The sequence below is a fragment of the Myzus persicae genome, unplaced genomic scaffold, assembly GCF_001856785.1.
Source record: "Myzus persicae strain clone G006 unplaced genomic scaffold, MPER_G0061.0, whole genome shotgun sequence".
NCBI classification, from domain to species: Eukaryota; Metazoa; Arthropoda; class Insecta; order Hemiptera; family Aphididae; genus Myzus; species Myzus persicae.
This window is the reverse complement of record NW_019101707.1, coordinates 301,649-327,270: the sequence shown is the minus strand read 5'-3', so window position 1 is coordinate 327,270 and position 25,622 is coordinate 301,649. Positions and strand designations below refer to the sequence as shown.

At 27.6% G+C, this 25,622-nt stretch overlaps 1 protein-coding gene across 1 annotated transcript in view; it reads left to right on the top strand.

Annotated features, from left to right (window-relative positions):
- LOC111030190 (acetylcholine receptor subunit beta-like 1) overlaps positions 1–25,622 on the top strand; it is a 72,246-nt gene that overhangs the window by 30,627 nt on the left and 15,997 nt on the right. The window contains exons 2-5 of the mRNA XM_022309582.1: positions 13,152–13,291; positions 15,755–15,799; positions 20,636–20,745; positions 21,042–21,132. Of these exons, the coding sequence (XP_022165274.1) occupies positions 13,152–13,291; positions 15,755–15,799; positions 20,636–20,745; positions 21,042–21,132 (386 nt within the window). The remainder of the gene's footprint in view (positions 1–13,151; positions 13,292–15,754; positions 15,800–20,635; positions 20,746–21,041; positions 21,133–25,622) is intronic.

Below are 25,622 nucleotides of genomic sequence, written 5' to 3'. Positions count from 1 at the left end.
CATAAAATGTATTATGTTGTAGACAATGATATTGATAAACATTTTTTTGTACTAATGAAATATTGGGTCGACATCAGTGTGTACTGTGTAGTAATGACAGTAATCCAATAACAATGTTATGAAAGATATAATGCAATATACGATGCTTACAAGTTAAATAATTGCAAATCCTGAGCTTACGAAAAGGACAAATAATTTAATCTGTGGTAGATGGTTACAGACGCAGTGTAGAACTCAGAAGCAAGAAGGATTTATATTTAGTGCAGAGAAGGAGTTTAAAAGTGATTGACGTTTTAGTGAGAAAAAATGGTAGTCAAGAAGAATATGACAGGTGTCAGAACTCAGAAACTAAAGTTAATTAGGTTTGATGCGCAACGGGATATTATTTAATTACACGTGACAGAAATCAATGCAATCGGAGTGTCGTTTTGAAAAGTACAATGATTTACTAATAACTTCACCGTACTAATGGACTACGCCTGTAGGATGTACGGTAATACAATTATAATAGTATGTGCTTATCGAAACACTGAAGAAGTTTTCGTTGGGCGATGCACATTGTCTAGTTTATTGCGTTGAATTTATATTCCAAATTTATATTTTCCATCAATTTCGTAAATTGTATCAATTAAGACTTTTTTATATTATTAAAGATATCAACGATAGGTAAATTATTAACCTATGGCGTGTTAGAGTAAATACATAATTACATGTTAAAATTATAAGTTTACCTGTATGTGTAAAAACTAAATTTATATGCTCAGTGGTGTATTGGTTAAGAATTAAGTCAACTAAGTCTGATATTGTTGGATTTTTGAAGAGAGGCGTGTTGTTGAATATTTTGGACCGTACATAATTATGTGTTCAATAATTGTAAGGGGTGTTTTGCAAGTGTCACACACACACACATAGTCTCGGTTCCTCTCTGATCAGGTATGAGATAGATGCAAGTACCCTATCTAATAGTCAAGTTATATAAATATGAACATTTTAAAATTGTTTTTTTCCCCATCAACTTAATGTTTTCCGACATTGAACAATAAGCTCCTATGATTTTCCAATCATTTTATTATTATTATTTGTGCCTTTAGTTGCATGAATTTTATTTATGGTCCCAGTCGTTGCAGATGTGGCCACTTCATCAGTCGTTTTATCTGCTTTTTCGTTTCCTGCGATCCCTATATTGTGAGACTGAACCCATCTGAAATTTTTGTTATGAAGATATGTCGTGTTCTTAGACAATCTATGTCGGTTCGTTTTAAAAGAATTGGTCTGTATGTGAAGTTAAGTCACCAGCAACGAGGCAACTCATTATTAACATCAGGTCGCTGTCTGTTAAATCTGCGATTTGTACTGCCAAACATATATCAAAGGTTTCAACGATATGCACCTGACAGGCGGTATGATCTGACCCTGTGGTAAGAGGCTTTGGAAAATCCTGTTCTGTAAGTACTTTTGGACGCAATATGTTTATATGTGTGTGTGTGTGTGTGTGTGACTGTGAGATTGGAGGTCTATTAATTCATGAAATTGAGAGAAAATTATTGAAGAATTATTAGTGTCTTTATAATTTATTATAACTACTTAAGTAATTATATTAAGTGTTTAGTTCAGGTGCTCATGCCTAAGGAGTAAACAAAAGAGAGGGTAGTTTGTTGATCCAAACCCATGTCTAATCCAGTGAGTAATCTTACTTCCCCATTTATTTGTTTTTGTCTAGCCAATACACCATCAACAATAGTAGTTAGAGTCTTACCTTTGGTTTTCTCGGAGTTACAATGAAAGTTTATGGTGGATATGTGGTCTTGAATATTAGAGGTCTTAAAATTTTTTATTGTATTATAATACATACTATAAAATCAATAGTTTTAGACACAAACAATGTCCTAATACACTGCGCGTTTAACCTATTTTGCTATTATAGTATTATCACTATGGGACATTCAAATATAAGGTAGATACGTCAAACGCATTGAAGTTTTACACATCGCTGCAGCGTTGCGTTATATACTTATTATTATGCTAATTGCGTTTTAGCGAAAATCAAGCACGCGCGGTCCATAGAATAATATTACACGTACAATATAAATTATAATATATATATATATTTATAAGGTATATTAGGTATATTATCGTCCGACGTGGATAGACGTGGTCGTCGGGGCAAATACTTTTGAACGATTGCTCTGCCTCTCACACGCTGTAGGTTACGGTGTGTGTATTATTATTAAACATACACACGCTATAGCTGCTATTCTAATAATTAATCCGCTTCAGCTGTCCTACCGCCATTCATCACTCTGGGGGCGAAAAAGTTCTCGCGCGTCGGCAGGAGAGGCGCGGAAACGGCTGTTTTGTGTATGTGTGTGTGTGTGTGTGTGTGTGTGTGTGTGTGTGTGTGTGTGTGTGTGTGTGAGTGTGTGTGTGTGTGTAAGAGAGAGCTTAAGTATTTATTACAATATATATTGTATACAGCGCTCGTACACTGAACTGCTTCTGGTACTGCTGCTGCTGCTGCTGCTGCTGTTCGTACATATAACGACAGAATAGGAGCAATTTAAAACTCGCTTAATTTATCAAAACCCGATGAGCGCACCGTATAATATATATTATACACACTCGCCAATGTAAACGCGGTAAAGTGTTGTATCGTTATAGCGTTTCGCTCGGCCCCTCGCCGTATACATTATATATATATATTATATTGTTATGCGAACACCAGCCGATTATTATATATACGATGGTTTTTTTTATCCCTCATTATTATTATGTTCTTTTTCATCGGCTTTCCTTTGCTGCAAACACTCACGGGATTCTCACGAGCGAATCTACTCTCTTTTGATACAACGCACGTTCAATGTTATGCGGCAGAAACGACGAGCATACGGCGAAAAAAATACAAAAATAATAATTATAATAACTGACCGTGAACAGTGTAGACGAAGTGTTCTTTTCGCATTCGACCAAACTCGAGGTTTCTGTCCATATATTATAGTTGTGCATATAATTATATAATCGAATCAAAAGAGGACGATTAATAAATAGTTATTACGTGCGGTTAATTGTATGACCACGATGGGTGATTGGTGATGGAGGGGGGGATGGCCCTTTTGTAAACCCATAAACTAAAGCATATAATACCGCACGAAAATTAATTATAATATTATATAAAACAAGCAATTTAAATTGTATAGACGCGAACCAAGAGAACTACTGCCTGAAAAGTCACGCTCCCGTCTCTCTATGTATAATGTGTGAGTTTAGTAAAATTTAAACGTACAAATAAAATTCAATTACCCTATAGTATTTTACAGGTTTAATGACATTAACCTGTTTAAGGTTTAACGAAGGTACTTACAATGGCTCCCACTTTTTGAGATCATTTTCTAAATCATCCGCGAAATCAAGTAGGTATCATCCGTGAGTAATGTAAAGGTACTCTTCAGTTTAGTACCTACTTACATGGTCATGGTAATTTATGACTATTTACCATTGATTTAATACAATTATGGAAGGTAGAGCCCCTAAATTTTGATTGGAACGTGTGACGAATTGGTTTTTCAGGGGTACATTTATTTTGTACAAAAATCTCTTTTGGACGTAGAAGTTTTTTTTATTTTATAAAAGTGATCCAAAAATAATTATACCAGTAATGGAATATTAAAAAATTAATAAAAATTGTAGTAATCCTCCCCCGCCTTTACACCAGTTTATATTTTACAATAAGACTTCCCTTGTTATTACTTCAAACTCATCAAAGAACATTTTCGTGACTAAATTTGTTTATATCCGACCACTGTCATCAATGATGAACAATTTAACTTTTAAATCAATTAGTATAAATTGGAACTATATAACCATGAAAAAACATAAATCACAATTATTGTTTAATCGTGATCGTAAGTTAAAAAATTAAATTAAAAATTTATTAAAGCTCCTATATGGACTATATAATCTGCCATAGAAAAACAGCAATTTAAACGTTATACCATTTAAACAAATTGTTGTAGGTAAACTACTATTATTTATGTTCAAAATCGTAATAATAATAATAATAATAATACTAATAAAGTTTTGAACAAATTTCAGTAACACCTTACACTATTTTCAACAACTCTAAAATTAAAGAGTTTAAGTTTATTTTAAATAGAAAAAAAAACTTTTTATTTATTTATTAGTCATTACTTAGTACGCAAAACAAAAAATAGTGAAAAAATAGTGAAAAAATAGTGTACTATCACACAGGTAAATTCTTTCTTTATATTATATATCTTTATAACCTTACCATGCAATAATGTGATATCAAATTATATCTGTAGTTGTTTTTATTTATACTATACGATTTCATATTTTATTACTGCTATTTTTTATTTTTTTATTTTTTTATTTCAATTTTAAATTATTTTATTGTGAATTTTCATAAGATATTTAGGTACAGACATTATTATCAAACAATAACGAAAAATTAAAATTTGAAAATTTAGTAAATTGCATAAATACTATAGAATAATGAATAATGACTGTATACAGAAAAAAGGAAATTAAAATAGACAAAAATTAAAGAAAATAATGATAAAACAAATTTTACATAGCTCAAACTATTATTTTTTTTCAACAACATCCTAATAAAAAAAAATTTTGTAAAATGTCTAGTTTCTGGTCCCATTAACATTAAATATAAATGATTTCCAAGGCACTTGATTTAGATGATAATAATAACGAAGAGTGTTGAATATACATAAAAAGATAATACGTATAAAAAATTAAAAATTAACTTTACAAACGTTTGGTATCTTGATATTACGTTCAAATCATGTAGTTTAATTCAGTTTAATTAACTGAAATGTCTAAATTATTTAATTATTTTATCGTCGGAATCCTACATAATATTTTACAACATTTATGATGTTTTTGTCTGTAATATTAATTTTTTTTTTATTTGGAGTAATTAATTATTTTCAATTGTTACAAAAACAATAGAAATTAAATACCTAAAAGTTATTCCAGCTATGGTTACACTATACTACTATACTGTATACAGTATGATACTCAAGACTCGTTGTAACAGTCAATGTTTGTATTTTAAAAAAATATTTTTAAAAAATTTGAATTATTTATGAGCCTATGATAACTATTATTTTGTAAAACTTAAACTATTATCTGCGCAGTAGTTTTTAAGATTAAGGACCACATCTCTTATTTTTAAGAAGAATTATTTTTTGAAAATGTTGAGGTAATAAAATAATACATAGGTACTGAATAATATTCCAATTCAAATTATTATTTATAATAATTTAATATACTAAGTAAGAATAAAATTATAAGACGACATGGAATAATCTACAAAATTTAGTACAGCGTAGGTAGTCGGCTTATCTATGCTTTAGATTAGTTTACATAAAAAATCTTTGATTGAATATCCGTATATAAATACATCGAATTGCATTAAGAATATCAATTTAAAAAAATTATTTGGCATTTAAAAAAATTACTTTAATACGAAGAATGAAGTTTTTTTAAGCTCTTTGTTTGGAAGAACTTTGAATTTACTTCAAACAAAATCAAAAATTCTATGCACTAACGATTGTTAATATTTTATCATTTTCGCATATCGATAAAAATATATATAATACGATATAATATTTTATATTTATTCATAAATAAATTATACGCAATAAAGTAAAATAATTAATTAATATCCAATAAATCTATAAATTTTAACCAGTATATTGTAATTTAAAATATATTTAAGGTTAAGGGTTAATTGATATTGTTAGAATATATAATTATATTGCACTATATTGAATTACTGAATTATGTTTATTAAAGGTATCAAATTGAATCTAAATTCTTTGAGCTACTTTGAAAATATTCATTGTGGGTGTGGTATAATGTCCTTAAGTGATGGCTGCATATATTTGGTTAAATGGCTAAGCCAGAAATTATGATACGACGATAACGCTATTACTGCTTATGTTATCCTTTTGAAAATTATTCGGATACCAACACAGCCTCACTATACTATCAAAAACGGATGAATCAGGTTCAATGACATGTCTGTAATGATAATAACGTAGGACGTATAATACTCTCTCTCGTGTTTTCAGCCTTTAAGACTATCCCGTCCTACACATTTGCCTCCATCTTTCTCGTTATAGTAATAATTCATTCCAAATTTCTCCTGGATTCCTTTTTTCTACATCTTATTTTACTCTGTGTTCCCACCTTAATCTTGGGCGACCCATGGGGTATTTTTCCTTGGGGGGCGTTTTCTAGGAACTTCCTTGGCAGCGATTCTTACTTACATCTTGCCCTTAAGCGTGCCCAGCCCAGGTGAGTCGTTTCTTGGTAATGTGCTTCTAAAATACTTGAGATTTGATAAATCTTTTTAAGTTCCTTATTTTCCAGATTCTCCATTTTCCAGTATTTACGTCTTTACAAAGACCATATATTTTTCTGAATATTTTTATTTCGAATATAGCTACTAAATTGTTATCCATCTTCCGTAACGCCCATGTTTTCAACCCATAGGTTATTACTGGTTTGAGGAGTGTCCTATTTGAATTTTTAAATTTGTCGATAGTGTTCTTGATCGCAGGACCTCCGTCAGTCTGAAATAATACTTATTAGTTATTACCAGCTTGAGCTCTAGTTTGTATCTCACTAATAATTTTGTTCGTTGTGTAAGCTGTGCATATTTAAACTGTTGTATCTAATTTTTTTAATGCATGGCCTTTAAGTCATCTACTTTGGCTACCTAGAGTTACTTTTCATTGGACTATGATATATATTTGCAGTGTTTTACGTAGGATATGTTTGAAAATATTACAAAGGAAACTGCGGTCTGTCTCTGCAGAATACACGTAGATAGGTACTCCCACGCTATTATATTATGTTACTGGAGCGCACCGCTAAAGTATTGTTGTTGTAAATCGCCGCGGTATACCTATTGGCTATTACCTACAGTCGCTGTTGGTGAATTGCGGCCCAATCCTTGAATCAAGTACGAGTAGAGTGGCCCAGGTTTACCCATACCCACATTTGATAGGTACATATATATCGTGTAAAGTATCATCGACATTATTGCAATAAATAGATAAACGGTCCAGAATTCTCAGTTACCCGAGCCCTGGGCAAACGACTGCAGCAGGTTGTACGCGAGTTTTGAGTGGGATGACGAGATAATTCGGGCATGACGATAACTGAAAGTAAAGGGCGTTCGTATGCATAAAATAATATCCTCGCGAAAACGCCGGCAACAGCAGTCACACCCGGGTCAAAGCGGTTCGATCGATCGTCCCCACCCATCCACCGAGGCTGCCGCGCCGTAGTTGTTGGCGGTGCTCCGAACGTACTTTGCCAGGGAACCGCCCGCCGCCGTTGCCACCGCGGACGTCGCGAGCTGCCGTCACTGCTCAGCCTAACCTCATCCTTTGTCGTCGACTATTCCTCGACACACTATCAGCCCCTTACCACGTAATCTCCCAACGTCCCCGATATTCTTCGCCAAGTACAACTAACCCACCCGTCCAAACAGAATTCTCCCACCCGAGCAGGACTTCCACACGCCATTTTTGGAGCAGTCATCAACCGAAAAGCCACCAGACGAGCGTAGAAAGTCCTTTTAGCTACACCCGTTGTCGATGGGAGAGTGTGTTCGGCATACGGAAAGACAGTGTGCTAACGTTGAGAGGGATGGGAAGCGAGCTTATGGAATTTAACTTGACTTATTCGTCAAAGCGTTGTGCTTAATATGAATGTTTTAAAAAAAAATAGATCTATAATTAATGACCTCGTTTGTAGATGGCAAACTATCGATAACAATGTAAAAATTAAATACAACGCCATATAGATGTTGAAAAATATTTTCAATTCATTTTAAGGATAAAAAAAAATTGTTTAAATTGGATTATTCGAAATGCATTGTGTATACAAATTTAATTGAATATACGCTAATGAGGAGTGTTTGAAATTTCTCTAGCCGTTATTATTAATGTCAAAGAAGCTAGGTTAATTTATTTTATTCATTATATTCTGTATTTATAGTCATTAGAATTTTTTTAACTGAAGTTCTGAAAAAGCATTTTATTTATAAAAAAATATAAAAAGGTATATATTTTTAATTTGTTTATTCATACATAGTAAATTAGTGTTTTTATATTTAAATTTAACTCCTCAAAACATGTACTGCAATTCTTCAATAATTTTTTTAATTCTTCTTATTTTGGACAAAAATTTAAGATGCGTATGAAGCTAATTTGATTTTATTATTTCCCTTGCATATTTTAGTACAACAATTAAGAATATCTATCTACCTAATTATATCAAATAGTACCCATGTCTCTACTTGTATTAATTATTTAACACATATTTTGTCATTTAGATTTGTAATAGTATTGTTTTACTAAATATAAATTTGAACTCACATAGTATTAGGTACTAATTGTTTAAAATAAATAATTTAAATTAACCGATAAATTTAAAAAAAATTATAATGTGTTTTAATTAATTATAATATGTTCATAATAATAGCATATTTGAAAATTTAATTTAATTTCCGCCAAGATTTAAAATTGAACAGTTGATTTTAAGTATTAAGGATGAAGTATCGTACTTCGATAAAATATTTGTTATATTTTTATTGTAAAAATTAGAAACTAATCTCAATAGCAATTTTGCAGTAAGTATCTAATTCATCTATAATGATACAATTTATTTGAAAAACAAAAAAAGAATGCTCGGATTACAGCCTTGAGTATTATAATATAAAAACAAAAATGGTAACTACTAATTTCGGACGTTGTCAATCATCTGGTTACTTCTAAAATATAAAAATCATCAACACTTACATTTAAATAATTAATGTACTAAAAAAAATATAATTAACTAAAATAATAAAATGACCTACAAAAATGTAAGTAATAATTAAAGAAATTTAAATAGTTCAGTATATGTTATATACATTATTTAAACTAAAATTTAAAAACTTGATTTTTTTTCTTCAATGGTTAAAAAAATTTTAACATTTGCAGAACTCAAATTTGTTTTTAATTCATGCTCATTCAAGAAACCATTCTCTGACACATTTTTTTACGGTTTGTGAGCTGCAGACTCAACACAGATTCATATTAATTGTTAGCAAACCTTTTTTTGTAAATATCTAAGAGACATACATTGTCAGAGATAAAAATATAAAACATTAAGTGCAAAAACACACTATACAGTATTGGACATGTATATGTTCTCACAAGAATCGACCCGACCACTGCAGCTGCTGCTGACAGGTCAACTTTATATTCATCCAAAGAAATTCGATAGTTTTCGTAGTACTATAGTTACTAAATCGTCCACGGCCATGTTCACTGCAAAATCCGAAAGTATTTGGATTTTCTAGAACAGGCATCAGCAGACTAATGACTTAGCCAAGGATTATGAGAGTAAAAGTAATTTCTAAAACAGCTACTTTAAACTAACTTTTTCAAGAATACCTACATTTTATTTTATTTTCAAAATATATATACCTATCTAATCATTTTATTACCTAATAGTATTTGATTTTTCATGATAAGAATATTTTATAACAACAATCAATGTATACAATTGATATGCCCACTCAGCGGCACAGTATATGATCTCTGGACAGTTCTTGCAATATTTTTTAATATAAATATAATATATTAAATAAAAATTCCTGTTCCGCTATCAATATAGTAAATTATTATTTTAAACATTGGCCATTTCTAATATACATCGGTAACACATCATTGCCAATGGACACTGAAGTTGTACCAATTTACTTAAAATTGGAAAATATTATTTCATTCGTCACAAATTATGATAATATTATATTGTAATATTCGTAATAAAACAGCAATAGTCCATATTGTTGTGTTTTAGATTTCGGGTGGGTAAAACATAGTCAAATAAAAACTGATAAGTTTTATGAACGATATGTATTTAAATAGATCCCAATACGAGTACAAGTCATAATCTGCTGTAACCATATTTTCTTATATCATCGAAACGCGACTTCATTTTTCGGCCGGTACTATTTCACGACAGACCATGTCTACATTTATTTATTTCATATTTTAAAGCCGTGAAATAATATATATTTATTTATTAATTATGAATAATTAGTATGATATAATTGTTTTAAATTATACAAACCGTTTATGAAAAAAGGGAGTCAGAACTGTTGAGTTTTTAGTACAAAAACGTCTTACAGGAAAAACTCTCACTCTCTGTAGAATATTCAGCTTTTATTTTTAAAAATTTTTTTTTAAATATGAGAACATTTTTCTGATCGAATCAAAGCTCGATTTAAAAATGATAATTATAAAAACTTAAAAATATGCATTTAAATGGTACACAATATTCGTTATTCTTCAAACGTATTTTTCTAGCACCATATAAAATAAAATGAAATTACGGACTTTGATCCAATTTAAAAAAGTTATCATCTTTCAGATTAAAAAAAAATCATCAAAATTCGACACATCAATGAGTTTTTCTAGTGAAATTATTTTTGTTGATATAATACACCGTATCAATCCCCCGCCCTTAAATAGTTATTGAGCAGCAGATTAGAGAAAAAATTGTATAATTATGGTAACTAAAATACAAAATATTATTTTCAAATTGCATATAGAATGGCGGTAATTTGAAAAAACCAGCATCGACACCCTTCATATAATCACACCACAGTGACATTATTATTACATAATAATAATGAAAATAAGTAATTTAATAAATGACACAAGGTTAAGACGGATTAAAACAAAATGTATACCTAACTACTCAAAAACTGTTGTATTTAACTGTTATTTCTACATGGATACAAGATTTAATGTAGACGAAACTTATATTTATACATAAATTCATCATATAACACTTTCTCGGCTTGAATATAAAAAAAAATCACTGTAGCAATTATATTTCAACATAAATTTATAATCAATAAATTTAATATCGTAAACTAAATAATAATTTAATATCAATTTTCAAAGCTTTTGTGTTCGGTTAAACGTAGTACGAGCTATATATAATACAAATTTGGATAAATATATAACTTAAGTAAATTATGCCTACTGTAACAATGTAACCTAAATGTATGTTTAAGCATAATTTTTGTTCAATTTAAAATTGTTATTGTTTGGCCTACTAATTTACTATTCCACATTAAACATGCTTGAGGTATAGAAATAAAGTAACAATATAGGTAGTAGGTACAAGGTATGTACATAATATACAGATATTAGATTCTGGATGAAACGAGAACGGTGAACGTATTTTAATAAAAAATTATTTTCTTCTTTTTCTCTGAACATTTTATTGGATAAAACTATAAAAGGAGAGTGTTCAAAAAGTTCCGTGCAGTACCTTTTTAGGTTGGAATTCAATAATAATTTGGGAAGACCATTTTTCTTTTACCAAATAGTTTCTTTTTCTATAAGAAAACTTACCAACAACCGTAAAGAGAATGTTGAAGAAATATCAACAAGCATTTAGGAAATTTCAACAACATAATGTTAACCGAGTAAACGGATCGTTTAAAATTTTAAATCATAATAAACCAATGCTCTATAAAACCCCTAACCTATGTGAGAAGATATGTAGGTAGGTAGTTATTTTATTGTTCTGTCTAGATTTTTTTACAAACCTTTAACTTGAGGTTACCATAATACCATCCACTACTTTTTGGTGTGTCGATCGGTCTAAGATAGAAACATATTATGTGGAACGAAATTGGACGTCCATGATAAAACCGAAAAGAGTATACTTACCTACTTATTATAGTTATATTCTGGTGCGTGGGATTTGGTCTAACCGAACAACGAGGCTTTAGACGGATCACGTAGAGAGCATTATTTCTATATGACCTCATCAATTTTATTCACATTCGTTTTCGTTTTCAAACCGTTCGTATAATGGAAAAACACTTTATATTGGATTGCCAATAGAAAAGTCGCGTTTGATTCATTCCTGTCTTATTCATAGATATATTTAACCAGGTTTTAACCTGATTTAAGCAACGCAAACTGCATTAGGGCCCAGGTATAAATGTGTCTATAAACAAGAATGATTATGTTTGATTACGCATGAGTAATATAGATGCATTAATGTCAGCTACTATCAATAAAAAACACTGTTGATTAGAAAATAATAAATCTACCCAAATAATAATCATACCGAACGTAATAATGTTGGAATATTAAAACACAAATCAATAATATAAATACAATCAAAACAGTACATAAAACATTACAATGGAAACATCGACCAGCCTTTCCAATGAACTATGTACAAACCTCTCTTTCTTTTATACATGTAAGATTAAAAACCCATTAAGTTTTTGAAACTAACAATTTATATTTTATTTACATCGTTATTTATATTTTCAAGATCCATTTAAACTGAATCATACCATGTTACCGTGTAGTATATTATATTATTCACAGTTATTTTTTTGCGATAAATATATATTTATTGCACTTACATCTCCAACATTGTTAAAATAAATAAGCCATGTTGCATTAAATAAATTACATAAGCAGACTTAACATAACAAAAGAGTTTCATCACTTGATTATTTTTAATTTAGTGACTTTTGAAGGTATATATTGCGCCCATGTATGAGAAAAAAATAACGCCAGTAGTGAACGAAAAGAATACTGGAAAGTAGAATGACTTTCCAAGCCAATTACTCGCTCTCTATATATACAAGATTTTTTTGTGTATGTATTTTCATCTTGTACACCAAGTTTTCTTTTCCTGTGGTTTTTGTTTTCCTATACTTGCCGGTAGACAAAGCTCAACGGACCGAATGGGTTTTCAACGGTGTTATTATTATTATCTGTTTTTTTCCGGCCGGTGCATTCGTATCTTCAGACATCCAGGTCGTTCGTTATCCACTCGGCAAGACGTGCTCGCCGGATTAGTTTTTATATTTAAATTCATTTTTCTTCTACCATTTACTTTTAATAATAATAATAATAATAAAAAAAAAACTTAAGTCAACCGAGAAAAAGATTAACATCTCTTGAAAAACCTAAGTCTCTTTTACTACAGCTGGAGACTATTTGTGTGCGTGTGAGTCTTAAAAAGAACAACATCTTATAACATCTGTATTTTTTGTTTGTGTTCCCAAGGTTGTTGGTGTTCAGAAGACGAGGAGCGTCTGGTTAGAGATCTTTTCAGGGGCTACAACAAACTAATCAGGCCAGTCCAGAACATGACCGAAAAAGTCAATGTCCAGTTTGGTTTAGCATTCGTTCAACTCATCAATGTGGTATGTTACAATTTATATTATATTAATTATCTACATTATAATATGCCTCTATCTAATAGACTATAGTTATATACTTATATATGCTTCTGATTTTAACATTATTTATAAATAGTGTTGGATTCCTTATAATAATATTAAATTTGTAACAACAATATATGCATTATTTAATTCTGTTAAATACTCGTATGTTTAAATTCTCAAAATAAAAATTATAATAAAATAATGCAATGAAAAATGTTAAGATACTTAAATATAAATAAATATAAAAATATTTTTTACTTTAAGCAAGTGATACGATTTGTATTTTCACTTAATAATAATACGGTGACAATATTATAATTCTAAAAACACTAAAATGTAAACTAAATATAAATAAAATTGCATAATTAATATTGAGTCAGATTTAATAACAGAGTTACGAAGTTCAAGAAACAACAATATGTGGTCCTTATAGTTTATTAAAATATAAAATTTAAATTACTTTCTATCGTACTCCATTTTTACGTCACTCACTGACTCAATTATTCACAAGTTGTAATATATTAATATGCACGTATATTTAAACATTTTAAACATAACCGTTTCATCTGGTCAGGTTAGGTCATAGCTAAAATCAAACTTTCATTATTACCTTTTAATATATTATAAATTATAGAATTCAGTAGGTTTCGTAAATTATTAAAATTCATTATATGATTTTACCAAAAAAAAAATTAACCATATTCAAAAATATAAAATTAAAATACAGCATTTATTTTTAAGTTATGCAAATGGTTAACGTTCCAAACCAATACTGTTGGAAAATAAAACTTATTGATACTATACTTGTATATATCCTATCAATACATAAATTTAAAAAAAACAGCCGCTGAGTGTTGGGTACTTATCTCGCTTAGCTCACCTCTTTAGAAAATAATGATGTAATGTGATACAAAGGAGGATGTGGGTGGTCAGGTATCTCCATGACCTTTTTTTTCATTAGGTGTTCTGAAATAATATTTTTATAAATATGCTTAAAAATATAATATTGCTTAATGCTTATATCCTATTTATATAAAAATAACGTATTTCATTAAAATATACATAATATAGGTATTCACGTAATATATATGTAGGCTATTGATCTAATCACTTATGAAGCAGGGTCCCCACAATGATATTTAAAAACGATGTATCACTAATAAAGGAGTAATAAACGAATTTTATTAGCAAAAATAAAATGAAACAGAATTTAATAATTTCATGATTTTAGTATACAATTTTGAAATTAAGTGTATCGAATGTTTTTTGTATCCATTTTATTGCGATCTTTAGATAATATATTTAATTATGTATAACGTTAGAAACATAGGCTTAAATTTATCATTTCTTGTAGGGTACAATATATATGTTAAAAATGTAAAATTAATATTTTTGTCCATAGCTACATGCATACATCGTTAGTTAGGTTTTTTCCCTCTGATCTCACCTCCTTTACAAAAGTTATGTACGTATCTGATATACGCCACTGGCGGGATAAGTGTTTATATGATTGAAAATATTACCAAACAATTGAATTTGAAGAAATGACAGTTTATCCAACTACTAGAGTAGTTTATGCTTGCTGACATTTCTTCAAAAATGTTCGATGGATGTCTGTAATCTTTACTTTTGCTCCTCAGAGAAATAATAATAAAAACAATTTAACAATCTAAAGTTTACCTTTTCATATTAGTATCTATAATTTATAAACGGTTTACATAAAAATTGTATATCATCCTCCCTATCCGTAAACAATATCTATATGTATAAAAATAATAATAATAAAATACATCCATTCCTCAGCTTTAATTAATATGCATTCATGGGTTATAGTTTTCCAATAGTATCTATTATAAAAATTAATTATATCTTTTTTTTATTAAACTTTAGCTTGGGCGACAAAGGCCATAATCTTTAAACATTATATTTTGTTTATTTTTGGTAACAATTTGATTACAATAGTATGGGACTTAAAATTATTTATTTGATTAGGTATGTAATTCTTCATTTCGATGCTCTCGAACTCTCGAAGAATAAATTAGATTATCGTACCTACTGAATAATAACACAATATAGAGTGTATTATTAATTATTGTCGATATTAAAAATAAATATATTTAACATTTATCAATTTAAATATAACAATAAATTGTTCGTATAGTTACAGAATCTTATTTCATGAGGTTTTATTGTATATTATGTTACCTTATTAATTCTCTATAAATTCATTTAAAAATACAAGTACAGTAAGTATGGAACATTAGGACATTTTATTTATGTAATTATGGATCTAATTTATAGTCGATTGAAGCTAAATAAATTTAATAGTACAGTTCATCAAAATAAGATAACAAACTATTAATTATTAGTTCTAACTTATTGCCTGCAGCTATTAAAATATCCAATTAAATAATGTGTCTTAATATTGTTTTATTGTTTCAGAATGAAAAGAGTCAAATAATGAAATCAAACGTTTGGTTGAGACTTGTGAGTAACCTACTTAATATATATATTATATATATATATTTATTTTCAGTTTGTAAACTAGAAAATTAAAAAATAAACAGTTTCCTTTCTAACGTATTAGACTTCCTGACCGCCTACCGCATAAACGACTAATGCCGCTTAAAATGGAGGAAATCTACTCAGCGATTTTTCTCTTTAATATTTGCTTGACTGAAAACCGTTCGTTTATTATTTTCTTCAATTAATCAACGTAATTGGCGTCGTTCCATTTCAATATTCGTTATAATTATTAAATTTTTTTAAATTATTTTTCACAGCAGATCATTTTGAAAACGTTTACGCAGTTTTAATTTATAAATTGGTCGAGTATTCATTTCGAAGGGTTCTCTTTTCACAAAACACAACTTTTCGTTTACAACAAATTAATTGTGATAGCGATGATAATTATATAAGCATAATTTGTCTCACAGCATTTTTTCTACCTGTTCAATGATTTATCCCATTTTAATAACCGTATATGAGTTTTTTAGGATTACTAATACAAGTATGAGAATTAATAACCAATTAGGTTCAAATTTTTATTTTTAATTTGTTACCTAAAATGAATTTCAACTTATTTAGTACATATTCATACCATTCAGAAAATTACAGAATGTGTTTTAAATACATAAACATGTAGATATATAGATTAAATATATTAGTAGAAGCAATAAGCTTATAATATCATTGTTATTAAAACATATTTTTATAGAAACTACTGAATAAAATATGACACAAAATAAAACAATTCTAGATAATAGTATAATTATTACTTGTTAGTTTTTGTACAAAGTGTTCACTATTACAATACACTGATTATCTAAATGTTTTTTCTTTAAATAACAAAAATAAATAGCATAAAATATATAATTTTAAATAATAAAATTCAATTACCTATGATGATAATGTAATTTAAATTTAAATGTATATAAATGATTCATATTCAATAGCAGAAATACAGCTTAGATGTAACCCGCTGAAGGTTAGGTTGGAAGTAACTAAAAAGTTAAGTAAAGTAAAGTAAAGTAACTAACACTTTTTTGCGAATGTTCTTCAAGAAACCAAAAAAAAAAATATACATTAAGCGCTCCGCTCAGAATCTAATACCATTTATGTTAACTAAATAACTATGCACCTATAGTACCAAAGAAGTTAAAATAAAATTAGATACTCTAAGGTGTGTTATATTAAAAATCATACCTGTTATAATTGTATACTAAAATTAACGATAAGTTTTAAACTATAAAGGTACATAGTTGCATATACTTAAGCTTACTATTTACTAAAGTATGCATAAACTCGCTTTAAGAGCTTTCTAAGTTTCTGACCAACAATATTTCATGGTTTGCTACTTAATAATTAAAAATACGTTATTAAAAAATAATCTGTATTTAAAAATAAAATACAAATATACCCTTATATATTTTTAAATTTCTTTACAAATAAAATGTATGTTATAACAAATATAATTAAAAATCGGTTTATATTATTCATATTACTATACACATTACGCAAATAATCAATTGAATTTATAAAAAGCACCAATTAAATGCAAATATTAATTAATTTAATTTTCAATTTTTCTCATTTGAAATAAGTAATAATTATAAGTATTTTACTAACGAAATCTATATCTTGCAAATAAACTAAGATTATTAAATGTATACATACGATATTGTATATATATGGTATTTTAATAAATAATGACAAAAATGTTTTTTTTCCATACATACGGTTAAGTAATAGTTCCTATTTTCATGACTCATGTTTTAATTTTAGCCGTAATAAGACAATAAATAACATTCAAGTTCTTACCTTTCAATAGTCTTCTTGTCAAGACTTCAAAAGAGGGGGTAGAGTAAAGATGGGTTGATGTTTTTAGTTATGACTATGATTGATGATAAAGGAAGACCGTTTTGTATTGTCACTACAACAGTCATAAATATTTAGATTTTAGACAATAGAATGAACATTTGTCATTAGAGTAAGCCAATAGAATTAACTTAAAAAGTAAAGGACGCACTCTGATTGGTTGTCTTTGTTATATTGAAACCATAGAATATCACACCCATTGTAAGTTTATTTTTTTATAATGTAAAGAATTAAAATAATAATATTATTGGTTACCGAATAGTTTTATTAGAAGCTTTATAATATTCCCGCATTACAAGAAGTTCCAAATCAATTTATAAAACAAAAATTATTTGATAAATTAATTAAACTAGGTTGCTGAAGAGTTAATTTCATACTGTTTAAGGATATTTTAGTTATAATCCTCGTTCCTTTAAAAGTCTCAATACAAGTCACCACAGTTAATGTAAATTTACTATAATTCAATTATTGTATTTTAATTTTGAGTTTTGAGGTTATTTGAACTAAAATTAAGGGGAATATGTATTTTAAATAATTCATTAAACTAAATGAAACTATGAGTCTAGATCTTGTTTTTTGCATTCATTTTTCAAAATTATATTTTGGTATGGTTTGTTAATTATTAGTGTATACTGTATAATAATATATGATAGGTACGATATGATTTATGCATTATAGACTCTTAATCTATAAACTTTGAACCTAAGACAAAAGTGTGCAAAATTTCTTTTCATTATTTCTGATACAAATTAGGTGAAATACTCGATAAAAATGTACTTAAGTCCTTTGGTCATCACCTTACATTAAGTACTAATATTATATATTATACGTAAATGCAACGGTGATGTTTTGTGTGGTCGTGTCAATCGTTGCTCAATTAAACTCGATAATCAACTCAACTAATTAAAAAAAATATATGGAATTTATGTTCATACCGTAGAATGACCACATGGATACACACTATATTATTATTTATTACACACTATATTAGATTATTAACGGTGATTATACATTAATGTTTAAAAATAAATAAATTCATGCTTGAAAAAAAAATATTTAACACATGAGATGGATGATCAATAATTATTTATTTATTCTAGAAATAGTTCTAAGTAAAAAAAGTGAACCGTAATTTTTTTGTTGAAAAAAAATGGATTTACTTAATTTATTTTCCTTTTTACTATAATATCTTAAAAAAAATTTGAAATCAAGAAAAAATATGATTAGTTTAACGCATTCAACCTGTATTCATTTTCAGAAACTATTATAAATATTAAGCATTAATAATTAGGAAATAATTAGTGTAGTTATGTGTATATTACACGTAGAACAATATTTTGTAAATAATGAAAAAATCGAGATATCGCTATAATTTTTGAAATCCTGTTTTACGTAGTTAACTCACTTGAGAATACAAGGTTATAGAGTATGCACCACTGAACACCCAAACAACAATCACGTGAAATTGAGTAATTCCCAGAAGATTACCTACAAGCAACAAACGTTCAAATAAATTACAGACTAAGGGATAAAACCATTTTAGCTTTATACTGTCTGATAAGGTAAAAATTGATAACGCATCATGCATAACATTTTTACGAACTCCTTATCGATTTTTTCAGAGCTGGTTAAAAATACAATCCATAAATCACACATTGGGATTGTAGGCTCATGCATTTGAAATTTGAATGGACGGGTACATTTGATATTTACTTCTGTCAAAAATATAAATAAATACTGATTAAATCAATTACATTTTATTGGTGTAATTTATATCATACTGATTGGGCCGACAAACTAATCATTATTTTTGTAAGCATCTAATAAAAACACATATATATTTACTGTTTACATTTTTTGCACAAGACCCTTGTTTGTCTTAAATTTACGTTAAAATTAATTCTTACGTTGGGTTCTATCACCGGTTGGCCTCCCTCTTCATATTATTCAAAGTTATAGTATTGTACACAAAACATCCAATTTACTTATCGTGCTGTCAAACATAGATTATAAATATCTAATAAAAAAAAATTAATTCAATCTCAACAAAAGTGTTTTAAAATTAAAAAGACTCAAAGTATTCAAGTTTTGTACATAATATAATTTAAAAAAAAAAAATAACAATATTTAGTATTATGCAAGTCATGTAAGTACACAATTTTATACACAACCATGTAAGTGTAATTAGGGTGTATACCTATTATAATTATAATACCTATGGCAATGCAAATTTTAATATTTTAACTAAGTAATACATAAATAAATATCAATTATTTAATTTAAAAAATATAATGCCAGTAAAAATGTTAATTTATTATTTAATTTATGATCTTTTGTAAACTGAATAATAAATATTGAAACTCTATAATGAGTTAAAAGTGTACAAATAATAAGTTTCCTCGAAAACGTTACTACAAACTATATCACACTTGTATATCAAACTCTCTAGGGAACTGAATATTTATTTGTTAGTAAAACTAACTTTTGACCCGATCAAATAAGTTTCAAACCTATAATTTTCTAAATCTGTTTTCTCGAAATTTAAAATTAAATTTAAATTTTGAGAGTTTAAAACTAGAATGATTTTGAATGATACGTGATTTGATCAGTTTCGCAATTTTTACAGACATAACTTCAAAAGTTTCATACCTGCAGTATAAACAATTATTGTTGACATTTCATCATACACATTAAAGCGTAATCTAAAATCTATAAATTATATTTTTTGTAGAAAATCATGCAATTGTTTGTAGATACTGTTAATTTAAAAAAATCAATATTCATATTTCATAGTTTAAATGTATGATATTATATTATTATGATTTAATAACTATTATAATATTTTATGTTCTTTCATTAATTCATATTTTTCAATTTGTTTGCCATGATTAATTTACTATTACTTTGGGCATTATTTAACAGTTTTCTATGTTTCTTTTGTTATAGGTATGGAGGGACTATCAATTACAATGGGACGAGGCAGACTACGGTGGTATACAGGTGCTCAGGTTACCACCGGACAAAGTGTGGAAGCCGGATATAGTGTTGTTCAACAAGTGAGTAAAAGTTATTTCGACGTACGAGCTAGGGTATGAAAGGATTACAATGGCAATTAAACGGATTAATTTGTATCTAAAAGTTTCAAAACAAATGGCGTGTACTAGCCCAAAAGAACCGACAAGTTTTGTGTTTGGACTTCTACACACTAGTAACTCAAAAATAAAACCAATTATCATTATAATCTAGAAGACTAGAAAAATAAACGATAAGACAACAATAATTTCTCGAATTTCCCAAATAGGATGAGAAAATATATTTTAAAAAATTATAACGGTGTAATATTTGTTCATAGTGCTGATGGAAATTACGAAGTTCGTTACAAATCGAACGTGCTCATTCGACCAAATGGAGAACTTCTATGGATACCACCGGCAATTTACCAGGTATGTGTAGGTAATAGGCATTGATAATATTTCAGTGAAAGCGTACAAGCTCAGCTTTTCTAGGCAATACGATATTAAATCAAATTGAATGAATACCACGAAAATAGTTGTTAAGTACACACACTAATAGATCTTTAATCTCTGTGGAAATCTGTATTAAAGAATTAAAATAATTTTTATTAAGTTTCTGAATTTTAAATATAGTTATTTAAATACTCTAAACTATAATAATAATGTATTATAAGGTAAATTGTGGAAAACATTTGTGAGAATATAAGAGGCCTTATATGTAGAAGAAGATAGTAATACACTAATACCTAAATATCAATAAGATAATTTAAGAATAATTATATAAAAGATGAGGAATTAACTTTTACTGGTAGAAATATATTTTATCTAAGTTAAAGATAGTCTAAAATAAATATTTCAATATTTGTCTTATTAATTTATGTATTATGAATAATGATTCTGTGAAAATCTGATTGCTTGTGAGTACGGAGAACATTAAATACGCATTTTTATACTATAATAAAGGATACCAAACTTATATAAATATACGTAACAGGTACATATTTTGGGCATGTGGATAAAATATTGGTTGGAATCAAATAATTACGTATCCATTGAGAGTGTAATATGATCAAGACCCCCAAATATTTAATTTATAATGTTATCTGCATTTGTAAAAAACAAAATCCTAACTACATGTGATGCATTATACATATAATAATAGAACTAAAATAAATAAATTAAAACTATCATTCATTCATCATAATTTTACTACCTATACATTAGAAATGCATTAACAAATATTTGTTGTTGTTTATGTTATTTATTGTTTTTAAATTCATAACAATATTATTGAACATTTTTTTTTTTAATAGGACCAATAATACAAATTTTAAACAAACCTAGGATGAAATCATTAAAATACAGAATACTCCCTTTTATTTACTCCCAAATTATAATTAAAAACGTACATAATGTAAATTATACTTTAAATTAATTTTAAAATGTATGAAATGCTCTCTTATTCATTAATGAACACTTCCCAACCCTTTAATGAACACTTAATGTCATGAGTATTACGTAAATGTGTTAGAACAAAACACATAAACAAACATAAAAGGTTTATAATGGCTGTTTGTTAATACATACTCGGCTTACACAAACGATTTCAATACGCTTCCTTTTTATGTTATTTGATATTTTTTATTATTATTGCATTAAATGAGTTTTTTTAATAATTCCAAAATGTACATTTCAAGTATTGCCTAGTATTTAATAAAACTATATTTTTATAATTTATGACTTATCTTTACACTACTTATTTCTCAAAACTAAGGAACTAATACATTTTAATATTATAAGAAGTATAATATATTACAATATTATGTTAGGTTGGAACTAACATTATTTTGATACCAAGCCATTAATTAGTAATAATATGTATAAAAACCTAAATTAGTTAATTTTTGGTTTTAAAACTAAATAATGTATTTCAAAATTTCCTCCAGAGATTTTAAATATTTATATATTAATAGTTTTAAGACACTTGTACAATATATAAGTACATAATGGGTACACATTTTAAATACAAATAAAGTATAAATAATACATGATAATTTATATAAAACAATATTACTAGGATAATAATTAGTAAACATGAATTAGACAAAGATTTAATTTATAGTATGTTAATAATATACAATATTGCATTTTATTATAAATAAGAAAATATTTAAATATCACTTACAAATCACCATAATATATATGATTCGTATTACCGAGCTTGAAATGTAAATATTATAATAATTAGTTAATAATTCACTCTTTCCTTAATTTTATTGACATAACGTTTGATTGCTAATGTATATTAATTTAAGTGTAAAAATAACTGAATACCTAGTTTAATAGTTAATTAATTTCTGAGACCTTCTAGGTCGCACAAATAGGAATATGCAAACGTTTTGACAGTGTAATGAAATTTGAAATAAGAATTGATTAAACAAAACTTTTGAATTTTGTAGATATGACATGAGTCAAAGGAAAAGCTATACCAAACTAAAATATATATGTCTGATTTCATGATGTTTAATAACGAGATGTTAAAATAAACATGGAAAACTTTTTCAATAAACATGACATAATTTAACACAATACTCATAAAATTAGTATTTTTAGTTATTAAATAATTTATATTTGTATTAAATTTGAATAGATATTATTTCTTTACTTTATAAATATAAAAAAGCAATGTTTTATCTATGTTTTCCAGTATTTAATAATATGAAATAAATGAATTAAATTTAAATGAAAACTGTATTAGAGGTTACTTATGTAGTATAAACATATACACATTAAATTTATTTTTAAATCATCAACAAACAAAAATATTTTAATACTAATAATGATTTCTTACATTTATAACTACAGAGAATCCAATAAGTTTTTAAATTTCGATACGCACATTGTTTCAAACATTAAACACAATGTGCATTCTATATTGAGTTGCCGTGTCTATTAATAGTTATGTAGTATATTATATTAATTAATTTTAGATAAACATTAAATATTATAGAAAATATAATGCTTACGTATTATAAATTAATCCATGGTTAAACACCTACGTAATTTAATAAGTTGATGTTCAAATTGATTTACAACACGTGCTTGAAAGTTCAATTAATCAAGCCATCTGGTACCACAAAGGAGCTAGTACATTCGATACGGAATAGAAAACGTTCTGTGCGCATGAATCAAACGGGATATTTCCCCCGGATATGATTATCGACACCTCCATCTCTTATATTATTATACGCCAGCTAAGATAGGAGAATAACGGAAGAGGAATCGAATTTCACCTTTACCACCCCTTAAAACCTTCAACAGGAAATCGAATTTTAACCTACTTATTAGCATCGTTCGGTCGAGATTACCATCCGAATAGATCTCATTCCTTCAAATTCAATAAGTATCCAATTTATTGAATCTAGAGGGCCTAGGCCTATGTACAATACCGCAAATCGCAATCGATGTTCATCGGAGATAAATTGATATTTGTATCATTACTTTTTCAAATATTGTTTTATCTTACATATTGCATATAATATTAGTTGAATACAATTTGTATTTAAATTTATATTTTTATCGTAAAAACGGCACTGAACCAAAACAGCCTAATAATTTTATTCATGCATATTTTTAATAGCACTAATAAAAACAATCCATGTGTCTAAATTAAAAACCAAATTTTTACTTAAACTTCTAAATAATAAATAGGTACTAACACTAAGTAACAATAGTTATCAAATTCAAGACAATATTATAATTTTAGTATATTTATTTTAGTTTTCAGTACACTAGAGATTGAAAATGAATACTTATATTACATAACTATTTTTTTATTTAGTTTTGCAATAATGTAAATAACATAAATTATTCTACTGTAAATACGCAGGAATGCAATATTGTATTAAAAAATGTTATGACATAAATAAGATATATTGTAAAAAATATTTATTTAAATGTTCATAAAAAATATAATTCACAACACATAAATTAAAATCAACAAACGAGTAATGTAAGATTACAAACAAAAAATGATTAATTTGAAAAGACAAACTTATTCTCTCTCCTCCAAAATATAAATATATTTATACATTATTTATCTACCTATCATATGATAAAGGGAGACGCACCTGATCAGTATTATTACCAACTTATTAAACACTGTCAAAAATTGTTGATAATAAACTGGTATTCAATGTACCTTATTTAACTTGGAATGTAAAATAAGTTGAAGATATTTAGGTTTCTTTAAGAGTTACTATAAAATACAAAGATAATATAAAAATGTGGAATGCAAATGATTCAAATTTACATTAAAAAAAGTATTTGGTTGAACTATTTTGATTTGTGGAGATAAAGTGACACTTCACATTTGAGTGAAGGAACATTAGTTTAACCGCTTCAATACGTATTTAAACTTTTTTAACAATATGATTTACGTTCTAATTTAAATGTTGTTACTAAACAGTTTAAATCAATAATGTCTTCTTGGATATGAAGCAAAGGACATGTACAACGAAGATGAGATTCGTCTTTTTTCTAAAGGTATTCATACTAAGTCTAAAATGTCGAAGAATGAGTCGTGTATTGGGCGATAGAAAGGGGAGGCAAAAATATTGCTTGATAATTATTATGAAAAGTGTCTAAGATACAGTCAACTGTATAGATTTGGCTTGCAATAGCTTAAAACCAGAATGTGTGGAAATGTATTCTGTAATGCTGATTTTTTTTCAAGTTAAGGTTAAATATTGATACTCCAAAAAATACTTAGACTGAATTAAACGAAGAGTGTCTAATAGCAAATTATAATTCAGAAGATTCCGATTCGTTAATCCTTTTATTCTGTTGTTCGCGGCAAGGGATGTCCTCAACCATATAGTAAAAGTAATGTCTGCCCAAGTCAGGGTCAGCGGTGCCGC